The following is a 26,937-nucleotide window of genomic DNA, read 5'->3' as shown; positions in this document are numbered from 1 at the left end:
CAGGTTTCCATTCAAATTGAAAGTTGTACTGCTGGAGAGAGCTTTCAAATAGCCTCAACAGCATGGCCAAAGTGAAACTGTTCATCTGAAAAGGGGCTTGGGTAATGACTAACCCTCACTGCCCTGCTTAAAAAAATAAGCAACCACAGAAATGCCAATGGTTTCCATTAAAATAAACCATTAGTTTTTTCCAATAGGATTTAACATGCCACCAATAGAGTCCATCACTAGACACCATTATGTTTCCTTTATAACCATTACATTTTCCATTTTGTTTTGGGCAGGGTTCTATTGTTTTTTTCAGCAGGGTGCACACCAGCCAGGAAGCAGGAATGGGTGTTAACACTGGCCAGAGAAAGCCATATAGCACAGAGTTGGAAAACATGTTCATAGCCTTTAAGTTCATAATGCATTGACAATTTGAGTATGCGTGTGTGTGGGGTCCTAGGTCTGCCATTGGAGCTTAACAAGCAGTTGGCCAAATTAAGTTTTGTAGATGCTCAGCTTTAGCAAGATGTCACTTTGTTGGTGAGAATGGGAGACCTTACTAAAGCAAACGGAGCACCAGTTTAGTAGAGGGTCCCTTTAAACCAGACTATAAACAGTGTTTGAGACTCAGCTAACAAAAGCCAGAGAAACAAGAATCTTGAAGTTACATGCAGTTTATTAAAATCACTGAATTCACATGACCAGAGTAACTTCTCCACTAGAAACCACCGTCTGTCCACTCGAGATGGTCTTGGCATGAGTGTCTCTCCTGCAGGAGAAGTTGGTAAAAGCGTGAGGGCATTTCAAAACACTCGTTTCATCAAGTTAAGTTACAGCAAGTACTCACTCTTCCTGGTGCAGCTTTGCTCACAGGAGCCAGAAGAGGATGACACACCTCTGTACTGCAGTGGATGAAGATCTGAGAGGGGAAAAGAGTTAAGCCATAGAATCCATTTAAGAATTAAGTGTAATATTAAGGGTTCAGGAAGAGCTAGAGAGCATACGGTTTCCTGCAGAGGAGCTGGATCTACAAATGTGAACATCTTCACAACAAAGCGCTTGTAGTGGGTTGGGAACTGAAGACCAGATGAGCCAGTCACTGGAACCAGTGTGGTCAGATAACGGTCATCCTGGTAAGGGCATCTGAAAGGGAAAGAGGTTAGAAAGTGTCTCCCAGCAGACTAACTGGATAAAGATTGGCATTACACTCACCCATCGATCAGAAGGTCCCACTGGGGGAGACTGAGTGGACTGGGGGTTGAAGTCGCCCAACAATGTCCCAGTATCAGGAAAATGTTGGGGTCAGTCCTCTCCATAATGCGCACCTCAACATACACAGGCTCTCGCAGGACTTTTGTGACAGGATAATCAGCATCACTGTAGTAGGACGTGTAGGCCTCATCCCCTGAGGAACACTGGGGTTTAAGCGGACTCAAGTTTGAAAGGCTTTAGGAAGACACAGGACAAGACCTTACCTTCAGCACAGCCTTTGGTGACACATTGGCCATTGGCCAGTCTGAGCTCCACCCTGAGAGGTCCAGGAGCAGCTACTGGTGGAGGTGGAGGAACAGAGTTGACCTCCACAACCAGAGCTTCAACAGAAGTTCCAGAGTACCTACACTGGAAGAGAAGCCTGGACAACAGACGGTGAGCTTGTAGCATTTATCAGAGATTAAAATTCACTCCAAGTCATAGATCACTTACTCAAAGTGACTGTCCCTTGTGATGGCACCGAGCGGTCCAATCCCTACTTCATATGAGGAGGTCATGCTGTTCTCATACACCACATATCCACTATCCTCCTGTGAATAGGAACAGTGTTAGCATCCAGTCCATCATAAGCAAAGCAGAATAACACCAGAAGCAGCTGCTCACCATCATGCTCGTGCCACATGCGGTCACAGGAACTGGTATATAGCAAAAGAAGGTGTGGACTCCACAGGACCGCAAGGTGGGTCGTTTCCACCCAGTAGACGAACCGAATCCAGACTCAGTCGAGGCAGAGTAACGTCTCTAGACACCACTACCACAAACTGACCATCTCTAATACACTGGACAGTCACTGGAACAAGGGTACAAGAGAAGGTTAATTCTGAGAATCTGTTTAACATCAACCGAATAAGACCGAGAACACTTACCTGCTCTTCCATAGTAACACTGCTGTCCATTAAAGCAGCAGTTCATTGCGTCACACTCAGCACCACTGATCCCAGGTTGTCCGCATTGGATTTGCTCATAATCAGCTACAGCACATTTATCAAGGGGCTCTGCCTGCGCCACTGGCTTCTGAAGCTGAAACTGCGGAGGAAACCGCTGGTCAGTTTGCTGTTGAACTGGCTTCTGAAGCCACTGGTCAGTCTGCTGTTGAACTGGCTTCTGAAACCGCTGGTCAGTCTGCTGTTGAACTGGCATTTGCTGTTGAACTGGCTTCTGAAACCGCTGGTCAGTTTGCTGTTGAACTGGCGTTTGCTGTTGAACTAGCTTCTGAAACCGCTGGTCAGTCTGCTGTTGAACTGGCTTCTGAAACCACTGGTCAGTCTGCTGTTGAACTGGCTTCTGAAACCACTGGTCAGTCTGCTGTTGAACTGGCATTTGCTGTTGAACTGGCTTCTGAAACCGCTGGTCAGTCTGCTGTTGAACTGGCATTTGCTGTTGAACTAGCTTCTGAAACCGCTGGTCAGTCTGCTGTTGAACTGGCTTCTGAAACCATTGGTCAGTTTGTTGTTGAACTGGCTTCTGAAGCCACTGGTCAGTTTGCTGTTGAACTGGCATTTGCTGTTGAACTAGCTTCTGAAACCGCTGGTCAGTTTGCTGTTGAACTGGCTTCTGAAGCCGCTGGTCAGTCTGCTGTTGAACTGGCTTCTGAAGCCGCTGGTCAGTCTGCTGTTGAACTGGCTTCTGAAGCCGCTGGTCAGTCTGCTGTTGAACTGGCATTTGCTGTTGAACTAGCTTCTGAAACCGCTGGTCAGTTTGCTGTTGAACTGGCATTTGCTGTTGAACTAGCTTCTGAAACCACTGGCCAGTCTGCTGTTGAACGGGCGTTTGCTGTTGAACTAGCTTCTGAAACCGCTGGTCAGTTTGCTGTTGAACTGGCGTTTGCTGATGAACTAGCTTCTGAAACCGCTGGTCAGTTTGCGGTTGAACTGGCGTTTGCTGATGAACTAGCTTCTGAAACCGCTGGTCAGTTTGCTGTTGAACTGGCTTCTGAAACCACTGGTCAGTCTGCTGTTGAACTGGCATTTGCTGTTGAACTGGCTTCTGAAACCGCTGGTCAGTCTGCTGTTGAACTGGCTTCTGAAACCACTGGTCAGTCTGCTGTTGAACTGGCTTCTGAAACCACTGGTCAGTTTGCTGTTGAACTGGCGTTTGCTGTTGAACTAGCTTCTGAAACCGCTGGTCAGTCTGCTGGAACATCAGAGCTTGAGTGTTCTGGGGCAGATCATTCCGCTGAGGAACAGCATGACACAAAGCACAAACTGCCAAAATCTGACCCAAACCCCAACTTCCAGCCATTGTTCAATAGCTAGTCACAAAGTGGAGAGACTGTCCTTTGGTCTTTTGTACTCTACAGATTTCAGCTAATTAATGATAGCTCCTCCTCTTCATTAACTGTAATGATTCGCCAGACTTGCACAAGTGGGAGTTTATATATCATTGGTTCTCAAAGTTCAAGTTTTTTTTCTTATTTTGAACATGGATATAGATACAAACTTAAGCTGAATTCAGGAAATCTTACTAACTTTACCATTTCTGTCATATAATTATTTATGGAAGAACTAGTATGGTAGCATGCACTCCCGATTCAGCCTTGGTCTTATCCTTTGTACTACACTGGTTGAATACAATTGGTACTTTAACAGTGGGGAATGAAACTGGGGGAATGAAATACACTATACAATTAAAAGAACTTGACTTCACTTTCAAAAGCACTGAACTTTTGAAACTTTGGAGCTAAACTCTGCAGGACTCTGGCCCACCAGGAACCAGTTTGGTGACCCCTGATCTAGGATTTGGCTTTGTTTGCGTGTGCAGACCGATCGTTGTGTATGACATCGATTCCTTATGTTTTCGAAACTCTCTCGTGGTACTTTTAATCAAAGCAATATAGAAATCCTGCCCAGGACACGTCTGGGAAAAATGGTTGGAAACAAATGCAACAGGTAATTGCATTTGCATTTGGCGCTTCGGGGGTCTTTGTCCTAGCTTTCTAAAACCAGTTTGGAAATTCTTGAATTAAAAGTTACTACTATAATCTAAATATTTTATGTGTAAGGTTCCACCCGCCAGCCCAAACAGTGGAATCCAGCGGCCTGGTCGTAGGTTTAATGCATGTTCGGTCTTTTACTTGCGCCTCTGAATTTATCTGGATTTAGTTTCAATTTTAGTCTAGCTCCGCATTCAATCTGACTCCAATTTCAAGTGATCATTAAATTTAGGCAATATTCTTAATTAAAAACTGATCACAGATATCGATTGTATATTAATTTATATATTTGATTATTCTGGAAATCCCATACTTTCAAATTTTCATTCATTAGGGACCAGGTCTACTTTGGGATTTACACTTTGGCGATTTTAGTGAATCCACGGACACAAACTCGTCAGTTCTGCATACTCATAACAAAAAGTGTATTTTTTCCTATAACCACGAGAGCTACACCGTGTTAAGCCAGTGACAGACAGAAATCCAAAGTCCCTCACGGCGTTCCCCATGGTTCATCCATTGGTGTGCAAGGAGTGAATTTATTTCCTTATAAAATTAATTCTGAGGCCAAAACTCAGGAACTCTCGCAAAGACAGATGCCATGCAATAAAACCATGAAACTAATCTGGAGAAGAGATCTCCAAAGAGAACAAACAACACCACCCTGACCAAACTTATCTCCTTGATCATTTACCACCCCCTTCTCCCCCTGCCCTCTCTGCCTCTCCTCCCTCACTCTTCTTCCCCAAAAAGCAAGGATATCCACATGCCCTATGTGTTAGACTGTATCATGTGAATATACTGTTTTTAGTATATAGTATATAGGAAAGTATGCAGGCGCAGTTATAACCACTCTGCACCCTCTGAATAAGTTCAGAACTGACGAGTTTGTGTCCGTGGATTCACTATCGGTCGAAGTGTAATTCCTGTGCGATACCTGGTCCCTAATGAACGAAGAATTTAAAGTATGGGATTTCCAGAATAATCAAATATCTAAATTAATATACAATCGATGTCTGTGATCAGTTTTTAATTATAAATATTGTCTAAATTTAATGATCACTTGGAATTGAAGTCAGATTGAACACGGAGCTAGACTAAAATGACAGAAGTACAGAGTTAACTTAAGTTTTCAATATTTCTCATAATACAAGGGGCTACTGTGAAATTCAGACCAATTTACCCATCACACAGAGACCTTTAAAATGATACCAAACATGAAAGGGAAAAACAACATTCACAAGATATAACACTTGTGGCATATGGATATTCTTGCTTTTGGGGAAGAAGAGCGAGGAGGAGAGTCAGAGGCAGGGGGTCGTAAAGAGCAAGGAGAGAAGTTTGGTCAGGGTGGTGTTGTTTGCTTTCTTTGGAGATCGGTTTTATTGGTCATGATCAATGTTCCTCGAAATTTTTCTTCTTGCTGAGCAAAACTTTTCTTTATTGGGCAGAGATTTCAGACACCTGAGCAAAAATACTCTTTATACCAGACCTGTACAGCGCACAAAAACGTGTGTAAATTTTAACTTTAATTTGCCATTTATATTTGATGAACTAGCTTCTGAAACCGCTGGTCAGTTTGCGGTTGAACTGGCGTTTGCTGATGAACTAGCTTCTGAAACCGCTGGTCAGTTTGCTGTTGAACTGGCTTCTGAAACCACTGGTCAGTCTGCTGTTGAACTGGCATTTGCTGTTGAACTGGCTTCTGAAACCGCTGGTCAGTCTGCTGTTGAACTGGCTTCTGAAACCACTGGTCAGTCTGCTGTTGAACTGGCTTCTGAAACCACTGGTCAGTTTGCTGTTGAACTGGCGTTTGCTGTTGAACTAGCTTCTGAAACCGCTGGTCAGTCTGCTGGAACATCAGAGCTTGAGTGTTCTGGGGCAGATCATTCCGCTGAGGAACAGCATGACACAAAGCACAAACTGCCAAAATCTGACCCAAACCCCAACTTCCAGCCATTGTTCAATAGCTAGTCACAAAGTGGAGAGACTGTCCTTTGGTCTTTTGTACTCTACAGATTTCAGCTAATTAATGATAGCTCCTCCTCTTCATTAACTGTAATGATTCGCCAGACTTGCACAAGTGGGAGTTTATATATCATTGGTTCTCAAAGTTCAAGTTTTCTTTCTTATTTTGAACATGGATATAGATACAAACTTAAGCTGAATTCAGGAAATCTTACTAACTTTACCATTTCTGTCATATAATTATTTATGGAAGAACTAGTATGGTAGCATGCACTCGATTCAGCCTTGGTCTTATCCTTTGTACTACACTGGTTGAATACAATTGGTACTTTAACAGTGGGGAATGAAACTGGGGAATGAAATACACTATACAATTAAAAGAACTTGACTTCACTTTCAAAAGCACTGAACTTTTGAAACTTTGGAGCTAAACTCTGCAGGACTCTGGCCCACCAGGAACCAGTTTGGTGACCCCTGATCTAGGATTTGGCTTTGTTTGCGTGTGCAGACCGATCGTTGTGTATGACATCGATTCCTTATGTTTTCGAAACTCTCTCGTGGTACTTTTAATCAAAGCAATATAGAAATCCTGCCCAGGACACGTCTGGGAAAATGGTTGGAAACAAATGCAACAGGTAATTGCATTTGCATTTGGCGCTTCGGGGGTCTTTGTCCTAGCTTTCTAAAACCAGTTTGGAAATTCTTGAATTAAAAGTTACTACTATAATCTAAATATTTTATGTGTAAGGTTCCACCCGCCAGCCCAAACAGTGGAATCCAGCGGCCTGGTCGTAGGTTTAATGCATGTTCGGTCTTTTACTTGCGCCTCTGAATTTATCTGGATTTAGTTTCAATTTTAGTCTAGCTCCGCATTCAATCTGACTCCAATTTCAAGTGATCATTAAATTTAGGCAATATTCTTAATTAAAAACTGATCACAGATATCGATTGTATATTAATTTATATATTTGATTATTCTGGAAATCCCATACTTTCAAATTTTCATTCATTAGGGACCAGGTCTCGCACAGGATTTACACTTTGGCCGATTTTAGTGAATCCACGGACACAAACTCGTCAGTTCTGCATACTCATAACAAAAAGTGTATTTTTTCCTATAACCACGAGAGCTACACCGTGTTAAGCCAGTGACAGACAGAAATCCAAAGTCCCTCACGGCGTTCCCCATGGTTCATCCATTGGTGTGCAAGGAGTGAATTTATTTCCTTATAAAATTAATTCTGAGGCCAAAACTCAGGAACTCTCGCAAAGACAGATGCCATGCAATAAAACCATGAAACTAATCTGGAGAAGAGATCTCCAAAGAGAACAAACAACACCACCCTGACCAAACTTATCTCCTTGATCATTTACCACCCCCTTCTCCCCCCTGCCCTCTCTGCCTCTCCTCCCTCACTCTTCTTCCCCAAAAAGCAAGGATATCCACATGCCCTATGTGTTAGACTGTATCATGTGAATATACTGTTTTAGTATATAGTATATAGGAAAGTATGCAGGCGCAGTTATAACCACTCTGCACCCTCTGAATAAGTTCAGAACTGACGAGTTTGTGTCCGTGGATTCACTATCGGTCGAAGTGTAATTCCTGTGCGATACCTGGTCCCTAATGAACGAAGAATTTAAAGTATGGGATTTCCAGAATAATCAAATATCTAAATTAATATACAATCGATGTCTGTGATCAGTTTTTAATTATAAATATTGTCTAAATTTAATGATCACTTGGAATTGAAGTCAGATTGAACACGGAGCTAGACTAAAATGACAGAAGTACAGAGTTAACTTAAGTTTTCAATATTTCTCATAATACAAGGGGCTACTGTGAAATTCAGACCAATTTACCCATCACACAGAGACCTTTAAAATGATACCAAACATGAAAGGGGAAAAACAACATTCACAAGATATAACACTTGTGGCATATGGATATTCTTGCTTTTGGGGAAGAAGAGCGAGGGAGGAGAGTCAGAGGCAGGGGGTCGTAAAAGAGCAAGGAGAGAAGTTTGGTCAGGGTGGTGTTGTTTGCTTTCTTTGGAGATCGGTTTTATTGGTCATGATCAATGTTCCCTCGAAATTTTTCTTCTTGCTGAGCAAAACTTTTCTTTATTGGGCAGAGATTTCAGACACCTGAGCAAAAATACTCTTTATACCAGACCTGTACAGCGCACAAAAACGTGTGTAAATTTTAACTTTAATTTGCCATTTATATTTGATTTGACCCTTGATGTAACTAAATGTACATTTTAGGTTACCTGAGAAAACATTTTTACAGTATAATACAATGTCGTTCAAAAGTTTGGAATCAGTAAAGTTCTTTAAAGAAGTTCCTTATGCTCATCAGTATCTAATTGATAAATACTGAATATTTTTCTCACAAAAATAGTTTTCCATTTTAATATGCTTTAAAGTGTTATTTATTCCTGTGAAGTAAAGCTGTAACTTCTGCGCGGAAGTGCACGGCTTAGAGGGAACATTGGTCATGACTGACCATCACTGCACACCAGCCAGGAAGCAGGAATGGTGATAACACTGGCCAGAGAAATCCGTATAGCACTCGGTCATAGCCTTTAATTTCATAAGGCATTTTGACGATTTGATTGGTGGGTCCTAGGTCTGCCATTGGAGCTTAACAAGCAGTTGGCCAAATTAAGTTTTGTAGATGCTCAGCTTTAGCAAGATGTCACTTTGTTGGTGAGAATGGGAGACCTTACTAAAGCAAACGGAGCACCAGTTTAGTAGAGGGTCCCTTTAAACCAGACTATAAACAGTGTTTGAGACTCAGCTAACAAAAGCCAGAGAAACAAGAATCTTGAAGTTACATGCAGTTTATTAAAATCACTGAATTCACATGACCAGAGTAACTTCTCCACTAGAAACCACCGTCTGTCCACTCGAGATGGTCTTGGCATGAGTGTCTCTCCCTGCAGGAGAAGTTGGTAAAAGCGTGAGGGGCATTTCAAAAACACTCGTTTCATCAAGTTAAGTTACAGCAAGTACTCACTCTTCCTGGTGCAGCTTTGCTCACAGGAGCCAGAAGAGGGATGACACACCTCTGTACTGCAGTGGATGAAGATCTGAGAGGGGAAAAGAGTTAAGCCATAACAGAATAACAGCAACAGAATAAGACTGAGAACGCTTACCTGCTCTCCCATAGTAACACTGCTGTCCATTAAAGCAGCAGTTCATTGCGTCACACTCAGCACCACTGATCCCAGGTTGTCCACATTGGATTTGCTCATAATCAGCTACAGCACATTTAATCAAGGGGCTCTGCCTGCGCCACTGGCTTCTGAAGCTGAAACTGCTGAGGAAACCGCTGATCAGTCTGCTGTTGAAGTGGCGTGGTTGGCGGTTAGAGTGGCGTGGTTGGCGGTTAGAGTGGCGTGGTTGGCGGTTAGAGTGGCGTGGTTGGCGGTTAGAGTGGCGTGGTTGGCGGTTAGAGTGGCGTGGTTGGCGGTTAGAGTGGCGTGGTTGGCGGTTAGAGTGGCGTGGTTGGCGGTTAGAGTGGCGTGGTTGGCGGTTAGAGTGGCGTGGTTGGCGGTTAGAGTGGCGTGGTTGGCGGTTAGAGTGGCGTGGTTGGCGGTTGGACCGGCGTGGTTGGCGGTTGGACCGGCGTGGTTGGCGGTTGGACCGGCGTGGTTGGCGGTTGGACCGGCGTGGTTGGCGGTTGGACCGGCGTGGTTGGCGGTTGAACCGGCATTGTTGGCGTGGTTGGCGGTTGAACCGGCATGGTTGGCGGTTGAACCGGCTTGGTTGGCGGTTGGACCGGCGTGGTTGGCGGTTGAACCGGCATTGTTGGCGTGGTTGGCGGTTGAACCGGCATGGTTGGCGGTTGAACCGGCTTGGTTGGCGGTTGAACCGGCATGGTTGGCGGTTGAACCGGCATTGTTGGCGTGGTTGGCGGTTGAACCGGCATTGTTGGCGTGGTTGGCGGTTGAACCGGCATTGTTGGCGTGGTTGGCGGTTGAACCGGCATTGTTGGCGTGGTTGGCGGTTGAACCGGCATTGTTGGCGTGGTTGGCGGTTGAACCGGCATTGTTGGCGTGGTTGGCGGTTGAACCGGCATTGTTGGCGTGGTTGGCGGTTGAACCGGCATTGTTGGCGTGGTTGGCGGTTGAACCGGCATTGTTGGCGTGGTTGGCGGTTGAACCGGCATTGTTGGCGTGGTTGGCGGTTGAACCGGCATTGTTGGCGTGGTTGGCGGTTGAACCGGCATTGTTGGCGTGGTTGGCGGTTGAACCGGCATTGTTGGCGTGGTTGGCGGTTGAACCGGCTTGGTTGGCGGTTGAACCGGCTTGGTTGGCGGTTGAACCGGCTTGGTTGGCGGTTGAACCGGCTTGGTTGGCGGTTGAACCGGCTTGGTTGGCGGTTGAACCGGCTTGGTTGGCGGTTGAACCGGCATGGTTGTGATTGAACCGGCTTGGTTGTGATTGAACCGGCTTGGTTGTTGAACCGGCTTGGTTGGCAGTTGAACCGGCTTGGTTGGCATTGAACCGGCTTGGTTGGCGGTTGAACCGGCGTGGTTGGCGTGGTTGGCGGTTGAACCGGCGGTTGGCGTTGAACCGGCGGTTGGCGGTTGAACCGGCTTGGTTGGTTGAACCGGCTTGGTTGTGATTGAACCGGCTTGGTTGGCGGTTGAACCGGCTTGGTTGGCGGTTGAACCGGCTTGGTTGGCGGTTGAACCGGCGTTGTTGGCGTGGTTGGCGGTTGAACCGGCGTTGTTGGCGTGGTTGGCGGTTGAACCGGCGTTGTTGGCGGTTGAACCGGCGTTGTTGGCGGTTGAACGGCTTGGTTGGCGTTGAACCGGCTTGGTTGATTGAACCGGCATTGTTAGCGTGGTTGGCGGTTGAACCGGCGTTGGCGTGGTTGGCGGTTGAACCGGCGTTGTTGGCGTGGTTGGCGGTTGAACCGGCGTTGTTGGCGTGGTTGGCGGTTGAACCGGCGTTGTTGGCGTGGTTGGCGGTTGAACGGCTTGGTTGGCGTTGAACCGCTTGGTTGGCGGTTGAACCGGCTTGGTTGGTTGAACCGGCGGTTGGCGGTTGAACCGGCTTGGTTGGCGGTTGAACCGGCTTGGTTGGCGGTTGAACCGGCATGGTTGGCGGTTGAACCGGCATGGTTGGCGGTTGAACCGGCATTGTTGGCGGTTGGCGGTTGAACCGGCATTGTTGGCGTGGTTGGCGGTTGAACCGGCATGGTTGGCGTTGAACCGCTTGGTTGGCGGTTGAACCGGCATTGTTGGCGTGGTTGGCGGTTGAACCGGCGTTGTTGCGTGGTTGGCGGTTGAACCGGCTTGGTTGGTTGAACCGGCTTCTGAAACCGCTGGTCAGTTGCTGTTGAACCGGCTTGGTTGGTTGAACCGGCTTGGTTGGCGGTTGAACCGGCTTGGTTGGCGGTTGAACCGGCGTTGTTGGCGGTTGAACCGCTGGTCAGTTTGCTGTTGAACCGGCTTGGTTGGCGTTGAACCGGCTTGGTTGATTGAACCGGCGTTGGCGTGGTTGGCGGTTGAACTGGCGTTTGCTGTTGAACTGCTTCTGAAACCGCTGGTCAGTTGCTGTTGAACTGGCGTTTGCTGTTGAACTGCTTCTGAAACCGGTGGTCAGTTTGCTGTTGAACCGGCTTGGTTGGCGGTTGAACCGGCGTGGTTGGCGGTTGAACCGGCGTGGTTGGCGGTTGAACCGGCGTTGGCGGTTGAACCGCTTGGTTGGCGTTGAACCGCTTGGTTGGCGGTTGAACCGGCGTTGTTGGCGTGGTTGGCGGTTGAACCGGCGTTGTTGGCGTGGTTGGCGGTTGAACCGGCGTGGTTGGCGGTTGAACCGGCGTGGTTGGCGGTTGAACCGGCGTGGTTGGCGGTTGAACCGGCGTTGGCGGTTGAACCGGCGTTGTTGGCGGTTGGCGGTTGAACCGCTGGTCAGTTTGCTGTTGAACTGGCGTTTGCTGTTGAACTGGCTTCTGAAACCGCTGGTCAGTTTGCTGTTGAACTGGCGTTTGCTGTTGAACTGGCTTCTGAAACCGCTGGTCAGTTTGCTGTTGAACTGGCGTTTGCTGTTGAACTAGCTTCTGAAACCTCTGGTCAGTTTGTTGTTGAACCGGCTTCTGAAACCTCTGGTCAGTTTGTTGAACTGGCTTCTGAAACCGCTGGTCAGTTTGTTGAACTAGCTTCTGAAACCGCTGGTCAGTTTGCTGTTGAACTGGCGTTTGCTGTTGAACTGGCTTCTGAAACCGCTGGTCAGTTTGCTGTTGAACTGGCTTCTGAAACCGCTGGTCAGTTTGCTGTTGAACTGGCGTTTGCTGTTGAACTGGCTTCTGAAACCGCTGGTCAGTTTGCTGTTGAACTGGCGTTTGCTGTTGAACTGGCTTCTGAAACCGCTGGTCAGTTTGCTGTTGAACTGGCGTTTGCTGTTGAACTGGCTTCTGAAACCGCTGGTCAGTTTGCTGTTGAACTGGCGTTTGCTGTTGAACTGGCTTCTGAAACCGCTGGTCAGTTTGCTGTTGAACTGGCGTTTGCTGTTGAACTAGCTTCTGAAACCTCTGGTCAGTTTGTTGAACTGGCTTCTGAAACCGTTGGTCAGTTTGCTGTTGAACAGGCTTCTGAAGACGCTGGTCAGTTTGCTGTTGAACTAGCTTCTGAAACCGCTGGTCAGTTTGCTGGTGAACTGGCTTCTGAAACCGCTGGTCAATTTGCTGTTGAACTGGCTTCTGAAACCGCTGGTCAGTTTGCTGTTGAACTGGCGTTTGCTGTTGAACTAGCTTCTGAAACCTCTGGTCAGTTTGTTGAACTGGCTTCTGAAACCGTTGGTCAGTTTGCTGTTGAACAGGCTTCTGAAGACGCTGGTCAGTTTGCTGTTGAACTAGCTTCTGAAACCGCTGGTCAGTTTGCTGTTGAACTGGCGTTTGCTGTTGCACTAGCTTCTGAAACCACTGGTCAGTTTGTTGAACTGGCTTCTGAAACCGCTGGTCAGTTTGCTGTTGAACTAGCTTCTGAAACCGCTGGTCAGTTTGCTGTTGAACTGGCTGCTGAAACCGTTGGTCAGTTTGCTGTTGAACTGGCTGCTGAAACCGTTGGTCAGTTTGCTGTTGAACTGGCTGCTGAAACCGTTGGTCAGTTTGCTGTTGAACTAGCTTCTGAAACCGCTGGTCAGTTTGCTGTTGAACTGGCGTTTGCTGTTGCACTAGCTTCTGAAACCACTGGTCAGTTTGTTGAACTGGCTTCTGAAACCGCTGGTCAGTTTGCTGTTGAACTAGCTTCTGAAACCGCTGGTCAGTTTGCTGTTGAACTGGCTGCTGAAACCGTTGGTCAGTTTGCTGTTGAACTGGCTGCTGAAACCGTTGGTCAGTTTGCTGTTGAACTAGCTTCTGAAACCGCTGGTCAGTTTGTTGAACTGGCTTCTGAATCCACTGGTCAGTTTGTTGTTGAACTGGCTTCTGAAACCGTTGGTCAGTTTGCTGTTGAACTAGCTTCTGAAACCGCTGGTCAGTTTGTTGAACTGGCTTCTGAAGCCACTGGTCAATTTGTTGTTGAACTGGCTTCTGAAACCGCTGGTCAGTTTGTTGAACTGGCTTCTGAATCCACTGGTCAATTTGTTGTTGAACCGGCTTCTGAAACCGTTGGTCAGTTTGCTGTTGAACCGGCTTCTGAAACCGCTGGTCAGTTTGCTGTTGAACTGGCTTCTGAAACCGCTGGTCAGTTTGCTGTTGAACTGGCGTTTGCTGTTGAACTGGCTTCTGAAACCGCTGGTCAGTTTGCTGTTGAACTGGCTTCTGAAACCGTTGGTCAGTTTGCTGTTGAACTGGCTTCTGAAACCGTTGGTCAGTTTGTTGTTGAACTGGCTTCTGAAACCGCTGGTCAGTTTGCTGTTGAACTGCTTCTGAAACCGCTGGTCAGTTTGTTGAACTGGCTTCTGAATCCACTGGTTGGTTTGTTGTTGAACTGGCTTCTGAAACCGCTGGTTAGTTTGTTGAACTGGCTTCTGAATCCACTGGTCAATTTGTTGTTGAACTGGCTTCTGAAACCGTTGGTCAGTTTGCTGTTGAACTAGCTTCTGAAACCGCTGGTCAGTTTGTTGAACTGGCTTCTGAATCCACTGGTCAATTTGTTGTTGAACTGGCTTCTGAAACCGTTGGTCAGTTTGCTGTTGAACTAGCTTCTGAAACCGCTGGTCAATTTGTTGTTGAACTGGCTTCTGAATCCACTGGTCAATTTGTTGTTGAACTGGCTTCTGAAACCGTTGGTCAGTTTGCTGTTGAACTGGCTTCTGAAACCGTTGGTCAGTTTGCTGTTGAACTAGCTTCTGAAACCGCTGGTCAGTTTGTTGAACTGGCTTCTGAAACCGTTGGTCAGTTTGCTGTTGAACTAGCTTCTGAAACCGCTGGTCAGTTTGTTGAACTGGCTTCTGAATCCACTGGTCAATTTGTTGTTGAACTGGCTTCTGAAACCGCTGGTCAATTTGTTGTTGAACTGGCTTCTGAAACCGTTGGTCAGTTTGCTGTTGAACTGGCTTCTGAAACCGCTGGTCAGTCTGCTGTTGAACTGGCTTCTGAAACTGCTGGTCAGTCTGCTGGAACATCAGAGCTTGAGTGTTCTGGGGCAGATCATTCCGCTGAGGAACAGCATGACACAAAGCACAAACTGCCAAAATCTGCCCCAAACACCAACTTCCAGCCATTGTTCAATAGCTAATCACAAAGTGGAGAGACTGCCCTTTGGTCTTTTTGTACTCTACAGATTTCAGCTAATTAATGATAGCTCCTCCCTCTTCATTAACTGTAATGATTCGCCAGACTTGCACAAGTGGGAGTTTATATATCATTGGTTCTCAAAGTTCAAGTCTTCTTTCTTTCTTCTTTCTGATTCGCCAGACTCACACAAATGGGAGCTTATGCAACTGGGTGATTCTCATTGGATCTCAAGATTCAATTCTTATTTTTCCCATTTTGAACATAAATGTTCAAACTTAATTCAAAATATATGATTGTAATTGGTTCTTAAATTCTGTTAATATGGTGTTTCTTGATTCCAATGTCATATTGACAACAAATAAGAAAGGTTCAAGCCCAGGTTAGTTACTGGAACTAGCCAATAGTAGATGTTCAACTTTGGTGCCGTTGTCCTCACCACTCACTGCAGACAGGTGTGCTCTAACAGATATGACGAGAATACTATTTTAAGCAGTAAATTATTTTAAGTATATGGAAGCTTATTTCCACCACAGAATAAAAAAAAAAAAAAGAAAAAGGTCATTTTGACTATTTATGTCACGATTGATTTATCTCACATTTCGCTATTAGCATCATTAACATCTACTATTGGCTAGTTCCAGTAACTAACCTGGGCTTGAACCTTTCTTATTTGTTGTCAATATGACATTGGAATCAAGAAACACCATATTAACAGAATTTAAGAACCAATTACAATCATATATTTTGAATTAAGTTTGAACATTTATGTTCAAAATGGGAAAAATAAGAATTGAATCTTGAGATCCAATGAGAATCACCCAGTTGCATAAGCTCCCATTTGTGTGAGTCTGGCGAATCAGAAAGAAGAAAGAAAGAAGACTTGAACTTTGAGAACCAATGATATATAAACTCCCACTTGTGCAAGTCTGGCGAATCATTACAGTTAATGAAGAGGAGGAGCTATCATTAATTAGCTGAAATCTGTAGAGTACAAAAAGACCAAAGGGCAGTCTCTCCACTTTGTGATTAGCTATTGAACAATGGCTGGAAGTTGGTGTTTGGGGCAGATTTTGGCAGTTTGTGCTTTGTGTCATGCTGTTCCTCAGCGGAATGATCTGCCCAGAACACTCAAGCTCTGATGTTCCAGCAGACTGACCAGCGGTTTCAGAAGCCAGTTCAACAGCAGACTGACCAGCGGTTTCAGAAGCCAGTTCAACAGCAAACTGACCAACGGTTTCAGAAGCCAGTTCAACAACAAATTGACCAGCGGTTTCAGAAGCCAGTTCAACAACAAATTGACCAGTGGATTCAGAAGCCAGTTCAACAAACTGACCAGCGGTTTCAGAAGCTAGTTCAACAGCAAACTGACCAACGGTTTCAGAAGCCAGTTCAACAAACTGACCAGCGGTTTCAGAAGCTAGTTCAACAGCAAACTGACCAACGGTTTCAGAAGCCAGTTCAACAGCAAACTGACCAACGGTTTCAGAAGCCAGTTCAACAACAAATTGACCAGTGGATTCAGAAGCCAGTTCAACAACAAATTGACCAGCGGTTTCAGAAGCTAGTTCAACAGCAAACTGACCAACGGTTTCAGAAGCCAGTTCAACAACAAATTGACCAGTGGATTCAGAAGCCAGTTCAACAAACTGACCAGCGGTTTCAGAAGCTAGTTCAACAGCAAACTGACCAACGGTTTCAGAAGCCAGTTCAACAACAAATTGACCAGTGGATTCAGAAGCCAGTTCAACAAACTAACCAGCGGTTTCAGAAGCCAGTTCAACAACAAACTAACCAGTGGATTCAGAAGCCAGTTCAACAAACTGACCAGCGGTTTCAGAAGCTAGTTCAACAGCAAACTGACCAGCGGTTTCAGAAGCCAGTTCAACAACAAACTGACCAACGGTTTCAGAAGCCAGTTCAACAGCAAACTGACCAACGGTTTCAGAAGCCAGTTCAACAGCAAACTGACCAGCGGTTTCAGAAGCCAGTTCAACAGCAAACGCCAGTTCAACAGCAAACTGACCAGCGGTTTCAGAAGCCAGTTCAACAGCAAACTGACCAACGGTTTCAGAAGCCGGTTCAACAACAAATTGACCAGTGGATTCAGAAGCCAGTTCAACAAACTGACCAGCGGTTTCAGAAGCCAGTTCAACAACAAATTGACCAGTGGATTCAGAAGCCAGTTCAACAAACTGACCAGCGGTTTCAGAAGCTAGTTCAACAGCAAACTGACCAACGGTTTCAGAAGCCAGTTCAACAACAAACTGACCAGTGGATTCAGAAGCCAGTTCAACAAACTGACCAGCGGTTTCAGAAGCTAGTTCAACAGCAAACTGACCAACGGTTTCAGCAGCCAGTTCAACAGCAAACTGACCAACGGTTTCAGCAGCCAGTTCAACAGCAAACTGACCAGCGGTTTCAGAAGCTAGTTCAACAGCAAACTGACCAGCGGTTTCAGAAGCCAGTTCAACAAACTGACCAGTGGTTTCAGAAGCTAGTGCAACAGCAAACGCCAGTTCAACAGCAAACTGACCAGCGGTTTCAGAAGCTAGTTCAACAGCAAACTGACCAACGGTTTCAGCAGCCAGTTCAACAGCAAACTGACCAACGGTTTCAGCAGCCAGTTCAACAGCAAACTGACCAGCGGTTTCAGAAGCTAGTTCAACAGCAAACTGACCAGCGGTTTCAGAAGCCAGTTCAACAAACTGACCAGTGGTTTCAGAAGCTAGTGCAACAGCAAACGCCAGTTCAACAGCAAACTGACCAGCGGTTTCAGAAGCTAGTTCAACAGCAAACTGACCAGCGTCTTCAGAAGCCTGTTCAACAGCAAACTGACCAACGGTTTCAGAAGCCAGTTCAACAAACTGACCAGAGGTTTCAGAAGCTAGTTCAACAGCAAACGCCAGTTCAACAGCAAACTGACCAGCGGTTTCAGAAGCCAGTTCAACAGCAAATTGACCAGCGGTTTCAGAAGCCAGTTCAACAGCAAATTGACCAGCGGTTTCAGAAGCCAGTTCACCAGCAAACTGACCAGCGTCTTCAGAAGCCTGTTCAACAGCAAACTGACCAACGGTTTCAGAAGCCAGTTCAACAAACTGACCAGAGGTTTCAGAAGCTAGTTCAACAGCTTTGACTATTTATGTCACGATTGATTTATCTCACATTTCGCTAATATCTCAATGATGCCCCCCCCCCCTCCCCCCTCCCTTTTGATTCCTTGGGGGAAATAAGTTTCCAGAGAAGTATGTCAGGCAAGTTTATTGAAACAACTGGAAAATACATAGTTAAAGAGAAACCCTGACAGCTTTTTAGTCTTTACGATCAGACCTCAGACTTTCTTTAGTAAAGCATGACTGCAGAAGAAAGAAACAGAAAAGACCAATCTGAGTTAACATGACTAAATCAGTTGACACTTAATGGACAAATATAATAGAAGACCCCAACTGCAAACACCAATTTTGGAATGTTTATTTTACCTAATAAATACACCAAACTTTTCAACATATTCAGCGCTTCAAGCTCATTGTTGTTAAATAGAATTGAAATATTATGTAGTTTCTTGGCACAATGGTCGATGATCTGTCTTTGATGGTGCAAGATCAAGCATACATTTAAATAATAATAAAAAGTAACCTTTTGACCTAAACTACATAAGTACTGCCATGGTTTAGGCTGGATAAATGTCATGCTTTGGAAACCATTTAGTGCATTTGAAAAGATTTTCCCCTCTCTTTCATGACGAGCCGATGGTGACTGACCCCTAGTGGTTTTGGATTCACCTACTATTCAAATGAAGTATAGCTGACTAATATGACAGACTTTAGGCTATTACAGGTGAGGACACGTATATGTTTCTACTGTAAACATAAAAGAGCACATCTGAATAAGCAGATTTAGAGGAGGTTAGATCTAAAGTGTCCAGTTCATTTCTCGGTGGAGAAGGCCCTCTTCATGAGAGGCGGCGGCGTCTTTCCCGCCTCATAGACTGAATCCGGTAGTGGGGTGCTGAGACAGCACCAGTCTGGGATGCGACCCGTCTGGTTATAGTAGTCTCTGGACACCGAGCGACTCCCTAAAATGTCCTGCAATGCTCCAAATATAGCACCTACATGGGAAGAAGAAACAAAACAACCTTGAGTGAATAGTTCAAAAGTTCACTGGCAGAAAATTGTGACATCCAGGTGTGTTAAAGCAATGGTTCACCCAAAAATGAAAATGCTCACCCACAGATCATCCAAGATTAAGATGAGATTTGTAGAAATGTGTCACTGCATCAGTGTCTCAGCAATGGATGCTCTGCAGTGAATGGGTGCCGTCAGTCCATAATCCATAAAACAGCTCTAAACAAATATGTGGCTGGATTTTGATGTGAGAGACAACAGCAGATGCACTTTATCACTGGAGGAGCGTTATTATGGACTCATATTTTAGACATTAAAAAGGTCTTAATGCTGGATTTGTTTCAGCTTTTGTGTTCTCCAGATGTTAACTGATGGACTGGAGTGGTGTGTATTATTGTGATGTTTTTATCAGACTCTCATTCTGACGGCACCCATTCACTGCAGAGCATCCATTGCTGAGACACTGATGCAGAGACACATTTCTACAAACCTGATGAAGAAACACACTCATCCTGATCTCAGATGAACTGAGGGTGAACACATTTTCAGCCAATCTTCCTTTTACTTTAACAAAACGCGTTTGATCTTTTCTCGTCCCATGCAGAGGACAGGAGTCTCAAAGCCTCGGCCGTGCCTTTCTTTGCTCACCTCCTAACCAGGCGGTGCAGTTGGGTTTGGCGGGTGGGCTGTGGATTCGGAAGCTCTTGGTAGCCAGAGCATCGCAGTACTTGGGTTTCTCCACCAGCAAGCGGATCTCAGACAGGAGTCGATGCAGGAACCCGGGCAGCATGGCCGTACCGCCGATTATCACCACGTTCTCCGACAGAACCTTGCGAGTGTCGATGGGACACTGGTGAAGAACAAACACTTAATGAACAAGGTGAATGCTGGGAAAACCGAGGACTGCAAAGATGTCGGCATGTAGCTAGATTGTGGGCTTTGCTATGCAGTTGCTCGTGGTGTTTAGGGTTACTAGAGTGTTGCTTTGTGATTATATCAATTTAAAAAGTAAATCATGAATAAATACAGTTTTGGTTATATAAACAAACCTAACAAATTAGTGATGCATTGTTTAGGCAATCAAAAATAAAGGTTGCTTTGGATAGAAGTGTCTTCTAAATGATTAAATGTTAATCATGTCTCATGTGTCAACCAGTGTGATCGGTAATAATGCATCACATTTACCATTCAATGACCAAAAACTTGATAGTCAGCTAGAAAAATAACTATAGAGAGGAGCATTATGATAAATATATGCACTAAATTATTATATGTGACCCTGCAGCACAGAAGCAGTCATAAGCAGCACAGCTATATCTGCAGCAATAGCCAACAATACATTGTATGGATCAAAATTATACATTTCTCTTTTATGCCAAAAATCATTAGGATATTAAGATCATGTTCCATGAAGATATTTTGTAAGTTTTCTACCGTAAATATATCAAAACTTCATTTTTGATTAGTAATATGCATTGCTAAGAACTTCATCTGAACAACTTTAAAGGTGATTTTCTCAATATTTAGATTTTTTTGCACCCTCAGATTCCAGATTTTCAAATATTGTCCGATCCTAACAAACCATACATCAATGGAAAGATTATTTAATTAGATTTCAGATGATGTATTAATCTCAATTTTTAAAAAAATTGACCCTTATGACTGGTTTTGTGCTCCAGGGTCACATATGTGTTACTGAACCTTTTGTTTTCATTATTTAATGTATGTTTACATGAATCTGTCATGAAGACAAGTTTATATTTCAACAACAACAAAGAGTAGCAGCATAATTATATTATTAATTTGCCGATGTAAAAACAGCTTTGTGTGCAATTTAAACACGTAAATACAACTCTGTTTTTACTATATAATTTCTGTTTTGTTTTACCACTGAATGAAAACTTTAATTTGGGAACATGAGATTTTTCTAACGTACTCATCATTAGAAAGACTTTCAGAGTTTATCATCACATCTTACAACATGGAAGGAACTTTTTTTAGGAAATAAAGCAGAACGGTTTAACAGCGGCGACAGCAGCACGCTTCCTCGTCCTTTGATTAAAGTCATATGTAAGTCTACTGTGACCTTTACGACCCTTCAGACGCTCGATCATGTGTTGTTTTGAAGTGAAGCTCAGTCTGCTCTCATCAGCTCAAGCTACTCTTCCTCGAACACTCAGCTGGTCTGAAGATCTCATATTCTGTACCTTCACCAGAGTATCCAGCAGCAGCGTGGCGATGGATTTCTCCTCATTATCCTGCTCGAACAACATCTCGGCCACAGAGTCTCTGGAAAACAGCGGAGCACTTTCAGTAAGAAGCACAGAATGTGGGTCAGATTAATAAACAAAACCCCATCTGTAAGAATGACCCAGTTAGCGGGAGACAATAACGAGAACGTGTCTCATTACTCTTATTCGATATTCGGTCATCACGTCCGGTTTGAAGGTTTTTACCTGATGGATCCCTTGATATGCAGAATCTTCCGTCCATCCAGAGGATATTCCACATCTGGGGGAGGAGCCGGTCTCTGATGGACCAATCAGAGCGACTGTGAATATTTACTCATTCCACATCCCTTCTTACAGAGTTAGTTAACATACTGAATTATTACACCCCCTGGCTCTTAATGCATTGTGTGGCCTTCTCGAGCATCAGTAAATGTTTCCGCCTTATATAATAGTTATGTACGAGTCCCTCAATTGTCCTCAGTGTGAAACGATGGATTCAAAAGAGTTCAAATATGCAGAAGATGCTGGAAAACCAAAGAATGTGAGGAATGTGAGGATTTTTCTGAACTGCTCAGGAGCAACAAGGGACTCGTGAACAACTGTCACAAAACAGAAACACATTCGTGGATCATCCAGTAAACGACACACAGTATTAAGATTCAACGGTATGTCAACTTTTGAATGGGGTCATTTTTATAAATCCAGTTATTATTTTGTCTTATGGAGTATATGTACACATCTGTTATGTGAAATAGCTTATTCACGACAGTATTAAATAAACAATAACATGCAATTTTCATGATCCCTCTTACTTAGTCTTTTAATTATTAAAGTAAACTTATGAGCACAACTATATAAACATAGATGGGTCTTTGGTTGATTTGAATCAAGTATACAATTTTTTTTTTTTTTTTAAATGGCATGTTAGCTGCATCACCATCAATAGCAGTCGTACAATTAACAAAAAACTATATAAAACAATTTTATGTTTTTGCTCAGCGAAGCTGCATTTATTTGATCAAAAATACAGTAAAAATTCTGAAATATTATTCTAATGTAAAAAGCTGTTTTCTATGTGAATATCTGTTAAACTGTAATTTATTTCTGTGATGTGCAGCTGTATTTTCACCATCATTACTGCAGTCTTCACTGTCACATGATCTTCAGAAATCATTCTAATATGCTGATTTGCTGCTCAATTATCAATTATTATCATGAATGTTTCTGTTTCCTAATATTTATAGAAATGAAGCATGTGAATCCACTGAATCCACTTTAATATTGACATTTTTATGGGTGTTCTCTGACCTCAGCAGATCCGTCCATGTTAAATTTGGCCTCCTGGATCTTCATGCCCCTCTGCAGGTCACTAACGAAACACGCCCGCACTACACACACACAAGTGTTCAAGTCAACATGAAACAGTGTCTGCAATTTTACAGATGAGTCAAGAGTAAATGTAGAGTGATGTCTGATTTTATGCATGAGGAGGCGTCTCTTTATGACGTACCTTTGATATCCTCCACAACATCCTCTGGAACAGAGCCTGTGACAAACACCGATAGACAATCAAACACTAAGCAATATTAACCCTGCAAACCTACTGTATCGTATTGGTATATACATTTCTAAGGCCTCTAAATGATCAAACTTCGCTATCAATCTCCTGGGTCTTACTGATGACGGTGGGCAGACTGAGGCCGGAGCCGGAGTCGGTGTCTAGCGTGCACTGTTCACTCAGCAGACTGTGCAGCTCCCTGCAGAGGAACAACAGCACTGAGAACACAAGCATCGTGATCTACACACCGGCTCTTTTTATCTGATGCTCCACATGGACTTACTTATGAATAGCTTTTCCTCCCATCGGTAGAGCTTCCCATGCAGACAGGATCGGAATGCCTTCATAGATCTAACGCACTGTTAAAGTCATCTGAACACTTCAATCCACAGATAATATTGTGTGTAAACACAACAGGTGAAGACACACATGTTTTTCTTTGGAATAACATCACTAATCAATCATTCAGACCAGGAATAAGAATTAAAGGAATAGTTGTGTCGCTGCATCAATGGATGCTCTGCAGTGAATGGGTGCCGTCAGAGGGTTTTAGACATTAAAAACGTCTTAATGCTGGATGTGTTTCAGCTTTTGTGTTCTCCAGATGTTAACTGATGGACTGGAGTGCTGTGGATTATTGTGATGTTTTTATCAGACTCTCATTCTGACGGCACCCATTCACTGCAGAGCATCCATTGCTGAGACACTGATGCATTTCTACAAACCTGATGAAGAAACACACTCATCTACATCTCAGATGACCTGAGGCTGAACACATTTTCATTTTTAATTGAACTATTCCTTTAAGGCCAAACAGTTTAAGAGCTTATTTGCTGTGAAAGGATTCTGGTAACACCAGCGTCTCTGTATATCCACAGTCCATGACGAGAGCAGACTGGATGCCCAGAGTCATAACAGACATCAGGTGACTCGGAGCAAACAGGACCGACGGGACCTGCAACAGAACGACATGAAGAAATGTTTTGAGTAATACTCATTATACTGCAATCAGTAGACAGGACTGAGAGAATTTAGGTAACAGCCAGAAATGTGGCTCATAGTAGACCTTCAGATCTTATTTTTGGTTTGGTGTCCAAATGAATGAAAGGATTTTCAGTTAGGCTTTCCAAGACTTTTCCCATTCGTATTCTTTATTTTGCTGTGAAACCGCGCTGGATCAGAACGATCATATAATAAACAATGCAATCTTTTGATCTGACACAATAGAGCAACCATTAAGATATGAGGATGTTTTATTTTAGACACAGACGCAGCATGACTTCACCTCAAAGTGCTTAAAGAAGACTCTGGAGAGCGTCTCTCTGAAGTGTGAAGGACAGAGGATGGATTCAATGATCACCACGCGCCGGTCTCGAGGATTCACCAGCAGATGCCTGAAGGGAGGAACAGCATCATGAGTTCAGCTGCGATGAACAAACACAAACCAGCTCTAAAACAGCACATAACAGCGTCTCTGGTACCGGAAGTACAGGAGGTGAATGAACTCCTTCAGGATGCTGTAGAGCTCCTCAGTGTTGATGTTGTACTGAACGACTCGCACAGCCTGGAAGAGTGAGAGCTTAAGGTTTTAACTATAATTGTGTCCCTGCAGCACAGAAGCAGTCATAAGCAGCAGCTATATCTGCAGCAATAGCCAACAATACATTGTATGGCTCAAAATTATACATTTTTCTTTTATGCCAAAAATCATTAGGATATTAAGATCATGTTCCATGAAGATATTTAGTAAATTTCCTACCGTAAATATATCAAAACTTCATTTTTGATTAGTAATATGCATTGCTAAGAATTAATTTGAACAACTTTAAAGGTGATTTTCTCAATATTTAGATTTTTTTTGCACCCTCAGATTCCAGATTTTCTAATAGTTGCATCTCAGACAAATATTGTCCAACAAACCATACATCAATAAAAAGCTGATTTATATATAATTGTATAGATCTGAATTTTAAAAGACTGACCCTTATGACTGGTTTTGTGCTCCAGGGTCACAAATATTCTCAAATTATATTCATATAATATTATACCAATAAAAAAAAATAAAGATGCAGTAAATGTCAGTTTAATATGATCATGGTAATTCATTATTATGATTAGACACAGAGATAAGTCCCATAGGGGTTCTCAGACCAACCTCCTGAGATCCGGCGTGTTTAATTTCACTGGGAATGATGAATCTCGGCCCCGTCTCGCCAGCAAAACCACATCTGCACATTACAAACACAACAAACCAGAGCATCGTCCATCAGAGCAAACACATCAACACGAGCGGCACAGCTTACGGTCTAAAGCAGAAATACTTGTGCCTCACAATATGATATTTTGTTAAATCACATGACATATATTCAAGCACTGTAATATAACAATAATTTATTAGTAAAACAAATCAAAACAAAAAATATATACAATCTTAATGGTCCTAAAAAGGTTTTATGCTGATTTATGTAGGTCTATAACATTATATATATATATTAATTTATAGGCCTATATCTTTTTATAATATTATATATTTTTTTATTAATCAGTATAAATTATAGCGTGAAATAGGACAGATTCAGCCACATTTTATGGTATTTCTATTTACAAAAAAAAAAAATATCTCCAAATACTTGCCGAGTATTAAATTACTATCATGGTGTGTATCCTTTAACCATGGTATTAGCAAGGAAAATGTCCAAATAACATGGTATTTACACGCCATCATGCTCCTTTTAACACTGGTAATACAATATTTTTGTTAGTGCCGTTAATTTAATGAAGAATTGATGAATTAGGTCTTATATGTTGTCATTTGACTAAAACACGGTTTATATCACGACTTTATTGAACGTTATATCTCAGCCTCGCACTAACGCTCACTTACTTCGTGTAGGCCGCTCCTAAATCAATGACTACGGCTGTCTTCTCCCCTCCACTGCCCAAGCCTTCAAACAAGGGCATTTTTATCGGTAGAAATGAATAAAAGTACCAGAAAACAGAATTATTGATGTGTAAACACAGCGCTGACACTCATAGCATCAGAAGGAAGGGCGGGGTCCTTCGGAACGGCTGCCCCGCGTTTGCCTGACTGACAGTTATTTCGGCGACGGTAAATAATATTAAATTAATCCAACACATCGAACGAACAAACATTTTTTACACGTTTATATAATCATACTATTGTGTTTTATTTCTGTGTAGCGACATGTGTAAGTGCTGTGCGGAACGGTACGTGTATGAAATGAGTCCGGCGTGAAGTCAGCAGCTCCGCTGATCTGAGATCAGTTCTTCACAGCTCACAGTCTGAGTGACGCGCGGGGTTTGAGCGAGTGAAGCTGAACTCAGATCAGCATTAGCTGCCACAGGCGCCTCTCTGAGGTTCATGAGTTAATATCATTTTATTTTAATTTCCATAATTTCTTATTTTCATGTTTCTTTTATAAAGAGTTTTATAGTTAACAAGTAGGCCTGCTTATACTTCAGAAGTACTTCAAAATATAATGATAATGATAATAATAATACATAATTAAAATTAATAATAATTTGAAACCAAAGTTTGATTTTGAGTCAGATCATTTTCAACAAATAGTTTTATCATTAATCAAGTACTTCAAAATATTACAACAACAACAATAATAATAATAAAATTACAAGCAATAATAATAATAATAATTTGAAAACAGTTTGGTTATGAGTTTAAAATGTTTTTAAAAGAGTTTTATAATTAAAAACTACTTCAGAATATTTAAAATAATAATAATAATAATAATAATAATACATAATTACAATTAATAATAATTTGAAACCAAAGTTTAAAGTTTAAATCATTTTCAACAAATAGTTTTATCATTAAACAAGTACTTCAGAATATAATAATAATAAAATTACAAACAATAATAATAACAACAATATTAATCATTTGAAAACAAAGTTTGGTTTGTTTTTTAAAGAGTTTTATGATTAAAAACTATTTCAGAATATGTATAATAATAATAATAATAATAAATTAAAATTAAAGTTTGGTTTTGAGTCAATTAATTTTTAAAGAGTTTTCTCATTAAACAAGTACTTCAGAATATTAAAATAAAAAAAATAAATAGTATTATTAATCATTTGAAACCAAAATTTGATTTTAAGAAAAAAAATTAAGAGTTTTATCATTTAAAAGTA

The 26,937-nt window shown here is 42.9% G+C and overlaps 3 protein-coding genes and 1 pseudogene across 3 annotated transcripts; all 4 read right to left on the bottom strand.

Moving 5' to 3' along the window:
• Nucleotides 1-1,196: 1,196 nt before the first annotated feature.
• Nucleotides 1,197-3,531, bottom strand: LOC131527598 (trichohyalin-like; annotated as a pseudogene).
• A 2,201-nt stretch (nucleotides 3,532-5,732) lies between these two features.
• LOC131526631 (antigen LPMC-61-like) lies at nucleotides 5,733-6,182 on the bottom strand. The gene has a single exon (XM_058754977.1). The coding sequence runs from the start codon at nucleotides 6,150-6,152 to the stop codon at nucleotides 5,733-5,735; it is 420 nt and encodes a 139-aa protein (XP_058610960.1). The 5' UTR covers nucleotides 6,153-6,182.
• Nucleotides 6,183-8,793: 2,611 nt separating this feature from the next.
• On the bottom strand, nucleotides 8,794-15,043 carry LOC131526630 (uncharacterized). The gene is given in 6 exon segments (XM_058754976.1): nucleotides 8,794-9,102; nucleotides 9,183-9,255; nucleotides 9,322-10,988; nucleotides 11,034-11,627; nucleotides 11,742-13,870; nucleotides 13,873-15,043. Coding segments are annotated over 5 exon segments (5,415 nt in total). The 5' UTR covers nucleotides 14,845-15,043; the 3' UTR covers nucleotides 8,794-9,102; nucleotides 9,183-9,202.
• Nucleotides 15,044-18,099: 3,056 nt separating this feature from the next.
• actr10 (actin related protein 10) lies at nucleotides 18,100-25,942 on the bottom strand. The gene is made up of 13 exons (XM_058756580.1): nucleotides 25,652-25,942; nucleotides 24,923-24,995; nucleotides 24,249-24,331; nucleotides 24,053-24,161; nucleotides 23,615-23,722; nucleotides 23,051-23,118; nucleotides 22,887-22,966; nucleotides 22,720-22,755; nucleotides 22,518-22,597; nucleotides 21,435-21,508; nucleotides 21,186-21,267; nucleotides 19,627-19,828; nucleotides 18,100-18,962 (listed from the first exon to the last, which is right to left on the bottom strand). The coding sequence occupies exons 1-13, from the start codon at nucleotides 25,726-25,728 to the stop codon at nucleotides 18,781-18,783; spliced, it is 1,254 nt and encodes a 417-aa protein (XP_058612563.1). The 5' UTR covers nucleotides 25,729-25,942; the 3' UTR covers nucleotides 18,100-18,780.
• Nucleotides 25,943-26,937: the final 995 nt, after the last annotated feature.

Source organism: Onychostoma macrolepis, chromosome 20 (genome assembly GCF_012432095.1).
Source record: "Onychostoma macrolepis isolate SWU-2019 chromosome 20, ASM1243209v1, whole genome shotgun sequence".
Taxonomy (NCBI): Eukaryota; Metazoa; Chordata; class Actinopteri; order Cypriniformes; family Cyprinidae; genus Onychostoma; species Onychostoma macrolepis.
This window is presented reverse-complemented; position numbering and strand designations above follow the sequence as displayed.